The 9,748-nt window shown below is 56.1% G+C and overlaps 2 protein-coding genes across 7 annotated transcripts; both read right to left on the reverse strand.

The window, feature by feature from the left end:
- Positions 1 to 75: 75 nt before the first annotated feature.
- BCL7B (BAF chromatin remodeling complex subunit BCL7B) lies at positions 76 to 3,489 on the reverse strand. 3 transcript variants are annotated; one of them, XM_015646193.2, is made up of 6 exons: positions 3,341 to 3,489; positions 2,960 to 3,035; positions 2,136 to 2,232; positions 1,017 to 1,187; positions 739 to 818; positions 76 to 345 (listed from the first exon to the last, which is right to left on the reverse strand). In XM_015646193.2, exons 1-6 carry the CDS (start codon positions 3,430 to 3,432, stop codon positions 253 to 255), a joined length of 609 nt encoding a protein of 202 aa, XP_015501679.1. In that variant the 5' UTR covers positions 3,433 to 3,489; the 3' UTR covers positions 76 to 252. The 3 variants fall into 3 exon arrangements, with proteins under 3 accessions (XP_015501679.1, XP_015501678.1, XP_015501680.1); XM_015646192.2 differs by having other exon boundaries at positions 1,017 to 1,202; XM_015646194.3 differs by having other exon boundaries at positions 1,017 to 1,202; positions 3,373 to 3,472.
- A 523-nt stretch (positions 3,490 to 4,012) lies between these two features.
- TBL2 (transducin beta like 2) lies at positions 4,013 to 9,522 on the reverse strand. Of its 4 annotated transcripts, XM_015646876.3 has the most exons (7): positions 9,273 to 9,522; positions 9,067 to 9,191; positions 8,632 to 8,816; positions 7,853 to 8,004; positions 6,662 to 6,788; positions 5,530 to 5,682; positions 4,013 to 4,577 (listed from the first exon to the last, which is right to left on the reverse strand). In XM_015646876.3, exons 1-7 carry the CDS (start codon positions 9,415 to 9,417, stop codon positions 4,121 to 4,123), a joined length of 1,344 nt encoding a protein of 447 aa, XP_015502362.1. In that variant the 5' UTR covers positions 9,418 to 9,522; the 3' UTR covers positions 4,013 to 4,120. The 4 variants fall into 4 exon arrangements, with proteins under 4 accessions (XP_015502362.1, XP_033374818.1, XP_033374819.1 ...); XM_033518927.1 differs by lacking the exon at positions 5,530 to 5,682 and having other exon boundaries at positions 9,273 to 9,492; XM_033518928.1 differs by lacking the exon at positions 9,067 to 9,191 and having other exon boundaries at positions 7,853 to 8,057; positions 9,273 to 9,374.
- Positions 9,523 to 9,748: the final 226 nt, after the last annotated feature.

Here is a 9,748-nt window from a genome sequence, read left to right on the forward strand (position 1 = left end):
TGCAGCCCACCCAGCAGAGACCCCCAGCTCTAGGGCAGGGAGCAGGGAGAGAGGGAGCCAATAAATAGAGGCAAGTTTGCAGGTACTGGCAGCAGCGCCATCCGTCACGCAGGGGCAGGGCAGGGAAGGGCACGCTTGATGTGAGTGGTAAGAGCCCCGACACTGGGGAAGGGGCAGGCTGGAGGGAAAGCGCTGGTCCTGGGAGGCCAGGCGGCTCTGCAAGAGGCTGGCGAAGGAGCCGGGCCATGCAGGTTAGCTCTCCGAGGCCGTGTGGCACACAGAGTTCTGGTCAGCACAAAATCTCTTTAGAGGTGGTGCACCGGAGTCCTCCTCCTCTTCAGTTACCTGCAACAGCCAGAGGTCACAGGCAGTGACACCGAGCTACACATACCTCGACAAAGCTGTGTCTCACACCATGGGGACACTCCGGGCCGTCACCTATGCACAGACCCCAGGGCACCAGGAATGGGAACCCACTCCAGCCTGGAGCCTGACAGTTTCATCATTTTCCCACACCCCCCACATCCTTCCCTCACACTTCAACACTTGATCTGAACCAGGGGATAAAGATCAAAGCTCAGGAAACCAGGAGGTTCTGGGAGCTCCCAGGGGGCATTTGGGACTGCAGAGCGACTTCATCCACCGAGATGCTTCTGCTACAAGAAGCAGCAACAAGGGTCAAAGGGCCAATCTGGGCCCATGCACATTTAGAGATGGTTTCAATCCCCCTTCCCTTACCTGAGTCTCAAGGGGGACTGGCTCTTCCTTTGTAAGAGTGGGAGGCTCATCTGCCACTTCTGAGGAAGGCAGGGAGGGCTCTGGGGAGAACAGGTGGTTCAAAATAAATGCAGAGCCAGCACCAAGCTCAGTGCTGAGCCAGGACAACACCTAGCAGAGGAAGTCCCTGATGCCAGCTTCCAGCAGTGCCAAGGCCACCCACCAAACCACCAACAGCTCTGGAGGGGCCTTCCCTGAGCCCACACATCTGCCTCCTCCCTTCCCAGCCCAGCACCCACCTTCCAGGGTCTCCTGCCCCAGGGTAGGAGGCTGTGAGTCATCTGTGCGGAAGTCAGACGTGTGGGCAGGACTCATGGACTCACTCTGCTGGGGACTGGGGCTGGAGTTGGGGCTGCTGTCCACCTTGAGCTGGTACACGTCAGACAGGGAGCTCTGGTTGCTGTTCTCATCTGCAGAAACAGCACCTGGTGAAGAAGAGCACCTTGACCCAGGAGCACAGGCAGCCCAGGGCGGCACTGCAAGCTGGAGTCTTGCCGAGAAGGCAGAGCAGAGTCAGAGAGTTAAACAGGGGATTCACTGTTCCCTATCAGCCCAAGGGCTGTCAGGCACAGGACTGTCCTCCAGAACACAGTGGGAATCATTTACACAACTGGCTGTGGGAGAGGGAATGCTCCTGCCTTGGGAATGAGAACGAGCACTGTCAAATCTCACATCTGCAGCTAGGGAAGGCCCTGGACATCTCCTGGGTTTTGTTCCTCCTCTGTGAAGCAACACCAGGATTAATGCTCAGCACCTGTCTCCCAATGAGGAGGCAGGCCTGGCACACACCTTCCCAAATTGCAGACCTGCAGCATAACCCCACCACATCTCCTGGAGGTGTCAGAACATTCCTAATTTTGCTTAGCCACATACAGAGCAGGGGTTGGACAGATGTGTACACTCTATTTCAGCAGTGAGTCTGGCGCTGCCATAGCCTCTCCTGGCTGTACCACAGTGCCCAGACCCAGACGTCCTTTGCCCCTTCACCCTAAGGTCCATGGAAGTAACTTGGAAAAGCAAGCTTGGCTGCAGGTGGCTACTGGCCTCTCCCTAGCAGACCAGAAAGGGGGAAGCAGGAAACTCCACTCCTCCAGTTGGCTGTGAAGCTTCCCCCAGCAAATACCAGAAACAGCCCACTAAGACTCTCTGACAGCAAAAATGAACAGTTTGGACAGGGACAATCAGAAGTGGATCAGTCCAACTCCACAGCTCAATTCCATACTTCTCCACTTCATGTCAGTGCTCAGAGGCGAGCACTGCTCTTCCCCATACCGGCAGCTCACAGAACCAGCAATGTTCCAGCTACTGTACAGCCTTGGAGTATTTCCCCAGGTTGAAGGGAGCTCAGCCAGACCCACCTTGAAACTCCAGAAGGAGGGAGGAGTTGGCAGAGGTGTCAGCTGGGAAGCCATTGGGTTCTCGGGCTGTGCTGCTACTCGATTTGGATTTCTCTTTCTTGAGGAGAGAAAGCACAAACACAATGTCAGAGGAACACACGCTGCTCCAGAGGAAACATTCCCCTTTCTGTCTCCAGAAGCCCAGAGCGATGTGCACAACCTGGCCTTTTCCCTTGGCTTTGGGAGCACATTCCTACGTGAGAAGCAAAATTCCATCTACAAAAGGACTGGGAATCAGGAAAGAGAGGAGGAGATGACGGTCGTCCAGCAATGATACCGAGTAAAGCAAGTCCTTAGAGAAGTCAAGCGGAGAGTCTGGGGGAGGGGGGGAGGTTCAAGAGAGCTCAGAGGGCTCAGCAGAGGCTCGATAGTTTGGGGGGGGCTCAGGTTAACTGAAGGGGCTTGTTGGGGCGGGGGGTGGATCAAGAAGGCTTGACAGGGTTTCATAGGACTTCAGAAGGGACTCGGTGGGCTTCGGCTGTGTTCGGGGGTCAGCTTGGGAAAGGATCAAGGGCTTGGGGGGGCTCAGGGGATCTGGAAAGGGCAAGAAAGGCTCAGTGGAGCCTCAAGGGTGCTCGGCAGAGCTGGGAGGGCTCAGCGGGGATGACTCGGAGGGGACGCAGGGGGGTTTGGCGGCGTTCAGTGGAACTGGGGGGCTCGGAGGTGGGCCTCAGTAGTCGGTGGGGCTGGAGGAGGCTCAGACGTCAGCATAAGGGGGGGCTGTTAAGGGGTCTAGGCTGCCTATGGGCGGTGGCTCCCGGCTCGTCTCCACGCGCGGTACCCACCTCCTTACTGTCCGCCACAGGCACCCACTTGAATATCCGGAGGGACGTGTCGCCCACCGTCACCCACTTCTTCTCCCTGCGGGACGCAACGCTGACGGGCCGGACCGGGCCTGGGGCACCGTGGCAACAAACTCCGCCACGCTCCGGTTGGCCCAGAGGACCGTCAGTTCAGCACTCCGCAGCACTCCTCCCGCCCCCCGCACTGTGATTGGCTGGACTAACCGCCCATCAGGGGCGCTTTCGTCCCCCGTCCCACTCCCATTGGCCATCACCCCCGCCCGCACCCGCTGGTTGGGCGCGCGCTCCCGGGTCGCACCCCGCGGCGGGGTGATTGGCTGCGCGCGGTAGGCGGGGCCCTCCCCCCCGCGGGCCCGCCCTCACCATCTGCGGACGCGCTCGATGGCTGCCATCACCTTCTTGATGTCATCCTTGGCGCGGCTGCGGGTCTCGGCCCGCACCGAGCGCCCCGACATGGCGCGCGCAGCACCGTAGCACCAGCCCCGCCGCACCCACCGCCGCACCCGGTCCCGCGCACGCGCCCTGCGCGGCCCGCCCGCGCGCTGCGCGTCATGCGTCACCACGCCCGACACGCCCCGGCTGCTGCGCCTGCACAGACGTACACAGCCCCGCCCCCCCCCGCCCCCCCAGCGTGCTCGGAAACGGCGCGCAGGCGAGGCGACGCCATCTTCCTTTGGGGCAAATCCCGCTCCGCGCTGTGAGATCACCCCGAGACCCCGGACCGGGGGACTGGGGCCATCCTAGGCCCGCTGCACCATTACAGCACTGCCCCGTCTTCTGCGGCAGAATCCCCACCCTTTAGCATCAAAGATTGAGCTTTGGCAACTCCCCTGGATAAAAAGAAATAACCGAAAAACCTACCCCAGATCCACACAACTCCCATTTCTAAGCTCAGCAAAACTCGTAGGCACTGCCTTAGCGATCACTTCCATGGGATATTAATGATCCAAACCCGGGGGGAAAAGAACACAGCAGCATGACACTGGCAGAGTCCGCTGTCCCCAGCCCTGTCCCATCCATCACAGGGAACACAAGGAAGGACCCAGGCACTGTTTTTTTATTACTGCTGTTTAAAAACTAAGTTTTTTTAAAAAAAAACATCCCCAAAGGCAGAGCACAGCTTCCTTCTGTTGTACGTGTAGCTCAGTGCTTCTTGCCATAGATGGCAGCCAACGCTTTGCGAGCACTGGAGATCTGCTGCTCCAGCCTCTCCCGTGTGGCTTTGTTCCCAGTTTTTTTCAGCAGGGCCTCCATCTCCTCCACCACAGCACGGTGCCCGGCAGCGTTGTGGAAGACGCGGATCGTGCGGTCCCCACAGGACGCGACATAGCGGCCGGTGGTGTCAAAGACGAGGTCAATGATACGGTGGCTGTGCACACCAAGAAAACGCTCCTCCTCCTCACCACGCCGCGTGTTGTACACCACAATGTCTGTGTTGCCCGCTACGGCGACTGTGCGGCCGTCAGGGGACAGGGCAATGCGGCATGGGTCCAGCACTGCACACTGCCCTGTCAGAAGCAGGTATGGGTCCTGCTGCTTCTTATACTCCACATCCGTGTCCCAGAACTTCCATGTGCCGTCCTTTGATACAGTCGCCATCCTGCAGCCAAGAGAGAGCACAGTGAATGCTGGTAAAAGGGGCAGCACCCTCTTCCCCTGCCCATGAACCAGGAATCCTCTCTGGAGAGAGATATCTTGGGAAGGGTGTGTCTGTACACATATACAGTCTGCATTCTCTATCCAAAGCAAAAAATCCTTCCCCTGGACCAGGCTGCTCCAAGCCCCTTCCAACATAGGTATGGGGCAGCCACATCTCCTCTGGGCAACCTGTATCAGGGCCTCACCACCCTCACAACCAAGGCTTTCTTCCTAATATCCCATCTAACCCACTCTCTGTCAGCCTGAAACCATTCTCTGTTATCTTGAAACTGCAGGCCCTTGTAAACAGTTTCTCTCCCATCTTTCTTGCTACCTTCAGGCCATGGAAGGTCACAATTACATAACCTGAAGCCTTCTCTTTTCCAAGCTGAGCAGTTCCAATTCTCTTAGCCTTTCCTCATAGCATAGCTGCTCCATCCCTCTGATCATCTTGGTGCCTCTTCTAGACTCACTCCAGTAGCCCCATGTCCTTCCTGTGCTGGGACCCCAGAGCTGGAGATAGCTCTGCAGGTGAGGTCTCACCTGAGTGGGGCACAGGGGCAGAATTCCCTTCTCCCTTGCCACTCACACTGTGGGATCAACCCAGCAGAGTTTCTGAGCTGGGTCATGTCCAGCTCTCACCCACCAGCACCCCCAACCTGCTCTCAATCTGCTCATCCTCAGCCTGGATTGATACTGGGGGTTGCCCTGATCCAGATGCAGCATTCAGCACTTGGTCTTGTTAAACCATGTGAGATTCCTACGAGCAAGGAATACACAGGTGGCACAAGCCTGATTTGGCTCCCCAGGGCAGTGTTTTACCCCTCCACAGCTCAGTGGTGCAGCTAGTGAACCCTGGAAATGAGCTTCCATGTCATGAGACATTTAACTAAGAGCAGGTAACACACACGTACCTCCTTGAGTCATTGGAGAAGGAAAAGGATTGTACACCAGCAGTGTGGCCTTTCAATTCAAAAGCCCTGGTTACCTCGCTGAAGTCTCCATTCTTGCTAAAACACACCTCCCACACCTTCACATCGGGGGTAAAGCCACAGGATGCCACAAACCTGCATGAAGGAACAAGCGGAGACACAGGCTGCCTCTTACAGAGGACCTGAGCAAGGCAGGGCCACAGCTCTTGCAAACCTGTCCTGACTCCTGCGCTCAAGTCTGGTCAGCTGTAATTTCCACTTTTCCCTGAAATCTGGCTGATAAATGGAACGTGGACACAATTTTCCAAACCTGAGCTTCAGCCTTTCGGTGGCTGATGTGTTTCCCAAGGGAAAGTCTTTTGGGAAACTTTTCTCTGTCAAGGACTGTTGTGAAAATAGGATTTTAGTTCTGAAAACAACAACACAGATGTTCTGAGAGTGTTTTTTCGCTTGTCCCACCAATGGGATGAGAGATGTGTTGCTCCTTGCACCGATCAGGTTAACCTGTATCAGAATACCGCATAAAAAGGGTTGAAAACCCTGAAATAAAGGCTTTTGCTTCCTCGGAAATGAAATCTCAGCTGCTGCAATATTGAACCCTCGTTTCCTACTTTGTGTCCCCTAGCGACAAGGGAACACTAAGGAAGAGCACCAGAACAACTCAGGAATGAGAAACTCTCCGGGCAAAGTGAAAGAGCTAAATGCTTTTGATCCCCCAACTCCTCAAGCCAGGAGCAAGGCAAATCAACCTACAGCAGCGAGCAATTTTCCTGATAAAGAGATCTCCCAGAAATAAAACCTTTACTTTTATTACTAACCTTTAAGAGGTCACAGACAAGTTCAAAATGCTGTTCTCTTTGCATAGGTCATTTGCTCTGTCCCACCTCTGCAACCTAAGGCTGAAGCTGTTCTCGGGTTACCAGAATAGCAGTGCTGAGGCAGGACAGCAACAAAGGAGTGCCTGAGCCCACATGAGCTCCATCTCCTGGGGGGCCAAAATACCTTTTTAAACTGTGGAACCCTCAGAAAATTGCATTACAGTAACAACTAACGGCCGGTGGTCTGAACTGATGCTATCCTGTGCAAAGGAGCAGCCTGGAATCTTGTCACTCACCTCCCACAGGGTGACACCGTGGCATAGGCATTGTTGATCTGGTTGGTGTTAATGCTGGCCAGGACTTCTCCCTTTGGGCTCCAGATCAGAATGGTGGTGTCACTGGAAGCTGTCATGATAAACTTCCCTGGGGAAAAAAAGGCAAAGATCAGAAAAGCCTCCAGACCTAATGCTGCCACAGACTCAATAAAAGCACAGGACAACTTCTCCCTGCAGCTGAAGAAAACCAGCGGCAGCACCAAAATCCAAGGAGTGTATCCTGGGACAGAGTAAAGAGCAGTATGAGAAGACTCAGCTCCTGGTTATGCTTCAGTACTCACCCTGGCTCCCAAGCAGGCAGCAGGCACTGGAACCCATGTGTGCCCTGTACTCAGGACCCTAAGCCCTGCAAGCAGAGCTGGGAGCCTCATGTGCAGCCTCACTGGGCTATGCCACAAACAGGAACAAACACCTGACCACGCATGCCCAAACTCAGCTCGAGGATAAGCACTTTTCAAGCCGTGGATAGCAGGCAGGCAACTGAATCCCAGTCACACCTCTATGATCCATGACTACTGGTTGTGCCCGCTTTCCCCTTTGCCAACACAGCCCAGGCAGAGAGTTGCCTGTTTACCTTCCAGCTACCTGTTGTACGTTTAAGGTTTCACTTTCACAGCTGCAGTCTTAGTTAACATTTTCCCTGCTCTCTTATTACAGAGGTGAACTCACATCCACCTGCTTGCAACTGCCACTGGCACATACCTGATGCATTAATCCATCTAGCCCTCACCACTAAAATGTAACTTCTACCCACACACCCTGACCTGTTCTAGATGATCCCAGAAGTTCAAGATAGAGCGTATGAACTCACTAGAGAGATTTCTGACTGGTTAAAGAGAGACTGGCAACCCAGAGAACACTGAGCGATCCTCTCAATATTGCGAACAGATCTCTTTGAAACAGCATCCTTGAAAATGTAAATTAAGGGACCATGCGTATCAGAGAGCTGGTTACAGGGACGTAATCGGTGTCAAAACCGCACCTTTCGGTTCAGTTGGTAGAAAATTAAGTAAAAAAACCTAAGAGACTACAGAGTTCAGTACTGGTGCTGTACACAGTCCCAAGAATGCCAAAAGCTCCAACACTTTGAATCCAGTAGCTTCACAAGGAAATCAAAGCTGATCTGGAGAGGTGAGCAGCTCATTTCCATACCTGTCTCAGCAATCCCTATGTTAATGACAGGAGCTTTGTGCTTCTTTGGGAAATCCCCAGAAGTCGCTGTGAAGGTGAAGCTGCCATCATCCTTCTTGGTCATCTTGTAGACACGCATAGTCTCAGCATTGGCCAGCCAGACAATGAAAGCCCTGTGGAGAGACAGGCTCCGAGCCCCAGCTCAGCCCAGGTCGCTCAGGGGCACCTGGGGAGAGGGATACACTGGAAGGTAGAAATATTTACAAGGGCACCAAGTTCTCTCCCTGTGTTGTCTCAACTGCAACACTGAACTAAAAACAAGGGAATTTATTATCCACACCAGGAAATGAGATCCCTTCCTCTCTTTCTAAAAGAGACCACTTAAAAAAGCCAAAACACACTTTTCCACCAAAATTCCCACCCAGCGAGAGCTCCCCTGACCAACGGAGAGACTCAGCAGCACATTCCAACAGCAGAGCCAGCTGGCAACGACCTCAACGGGTACCTTCTATGCGTGCAACAAGCTGGGCACTGGGATATTTGCCCTGAAAACCACATTAACCCACCAGGAGCTGGACTAGATGATCTCCAGAGGTCCCCTCCATCTCAAACTACTGTGATTCTGTGATTAAGTGCCAGCTGCTCTCAGGAAAAGCCACAGATCAGTGATACCATGATGACCTAGTGACAGATACTGCCTCCACCCATCCCAGAGCAACACCACTGATCCCAGCATAGCTTGGCCGTGAGACTGGCGGCTTTGCAGGACATCCCGGTGCCAGTACAAAGTCTGGCCATACCGTGAGTCGGGGCTGAAGCGGACGAGCTCGGCGTGGTCCAGCTCCACGTTGGCACGCAGGCAGCGGTGCTCCCGCCCTGCCAAGTCCCGGGTGCTCCACAGCCGCACCGTGCGGTCCTCAGAGCATGACGCCAGGTACTTGCCGTTGCTGCTGAAGTCCAGGCAAGTGACCGGGCTGCTGTGGCCCTGCAGACAAGAGAGCGGTCACAGAGGACGCGAGGGCGGGGGGGTGCAATGAGACACCAGCACCGGTGGGGAAGAGGAACACCAGCATAGGCGGAACGCCAGCACCAAGAGGGACACCTGCACCGACTCCGGCAGGACAGCGGCACCGGGGGAAACGTCGGCAGGACACCGGCATCGAGTGGGACGCCGATACCGAGGAGCACACCGGCATCAGCACCCGGGAGGCACCGGCCCCGGGCATACGCGATACCTTGAGGGCAGCGACGAGCAGCCGGTGTGCGAAGCTGTGCTGCTGCGGCTTCTCTCTGCGAGCCCTAGCCGCCGGCTTCGCCTTCCGCGGCTCCTCCGGCCTAGCGTGCCCGTTCGCCCTGGGTCCTGCGGGAGCGGAGGAGTCGGTGGTTCCGGTTCAGCTCCGCTCCGCGCTGCCCGGTGCCCCGCCGTCCGCATTATACTCACCGTCCTGCGGGGCGGTGGGGGTCTCCCGCGGAGCGGAGCGTTGCACCGCGATTGCCAGCGGGAGGACGAGGAGGACGAGGAGGACGAGGAGGACGAGGGCACCCGGCAACCCCGACCCGCCCAGCGCCGCCGCCGCTGCCTCCATATTCCCGCCGCCGCGTCAGCGACCGATACCAAGGGGTGAATTTCCGTGTGCGCATACGCGGCCCCGGTGATCCGCGAAGGGCGGCCTCTGGCGGCGATACTGCATCCGCCCCCTCACCCGTCCCCCATTCAGTCACGGACACCCCCGACGCATTTCTAGCCCCTGTTTCTCAGCCCCTGCCTCACAAAAAGCCCCATCAACCCCCCAGACCCTCTTCTGCCATAGCCCCCCAGCACCTGACGACCCCAGCCCGTGCCTTCCGCACAACCCAGGGGTCCCTCATCCCACCCCCAGCTTCTACGTCCCTCCTACCCCGGCCCCTGCCCCCCCA

The sequence above is a fragment of the Parus major genome, chromosome 19 (assembly GCF_001522545.3).
Source record: "Parus major isolate Abel chromosome 19, Parus_major1.1, whole genome shotgun sequence".
Classification (NCBI taxonomy): Eukaryota; Metazoa; Chordata; class Aves; order Passeriformes; family Paridae; genus Parus; species Parus major.

Bases quoted from the DNA above. Each gene is read 5' to 3' on its own strand.
- BCL7B (XM_015646192.2), bottom strand. From the start codon at position 3,432: ATGTCGGGGCGCTCGGTGCGGGCCGAGACCCGCAGCCGCGCCAAGGAT. The intron at 3,036-3,340 runs GTGAGGGCGGGC...TGCGTCCCGCAG, and splicing joins ATCGAGCGCGTCCGCAGATG to GGAGAAGAAGTGGGTGACGG. The intron at 2,233-2,959 runs GTGGGTACCGCG...TCTCTCCTCAAG, and splicing joins CTGTGGCGGACAGTAAGGAG to AAAGAGAAATCCAAATCGAG.
- TBL2 (XM_015646876.3), bottom strand. From the start codon at position 9,417: ATGGAGGCAGCGGCGGCGGCGCTGGGCGGGTCGGGGTTGCCGGGTGCC. The intron at 8,817-9,066 runs GTATCGCGTATG...TCTTGTCTGCAG, and splicing joins TGCTCGTCGCTGCCCTCAAG to GGCCACAGCAGCCCGGTCAC. The intron at 6,789-7,852 runs GTATGGAAATGA...TTTTTTCCCCAG, and splicing joins CATAGGGATTGCTGAGACAG to GGAAGTTTATCATGACAGCT.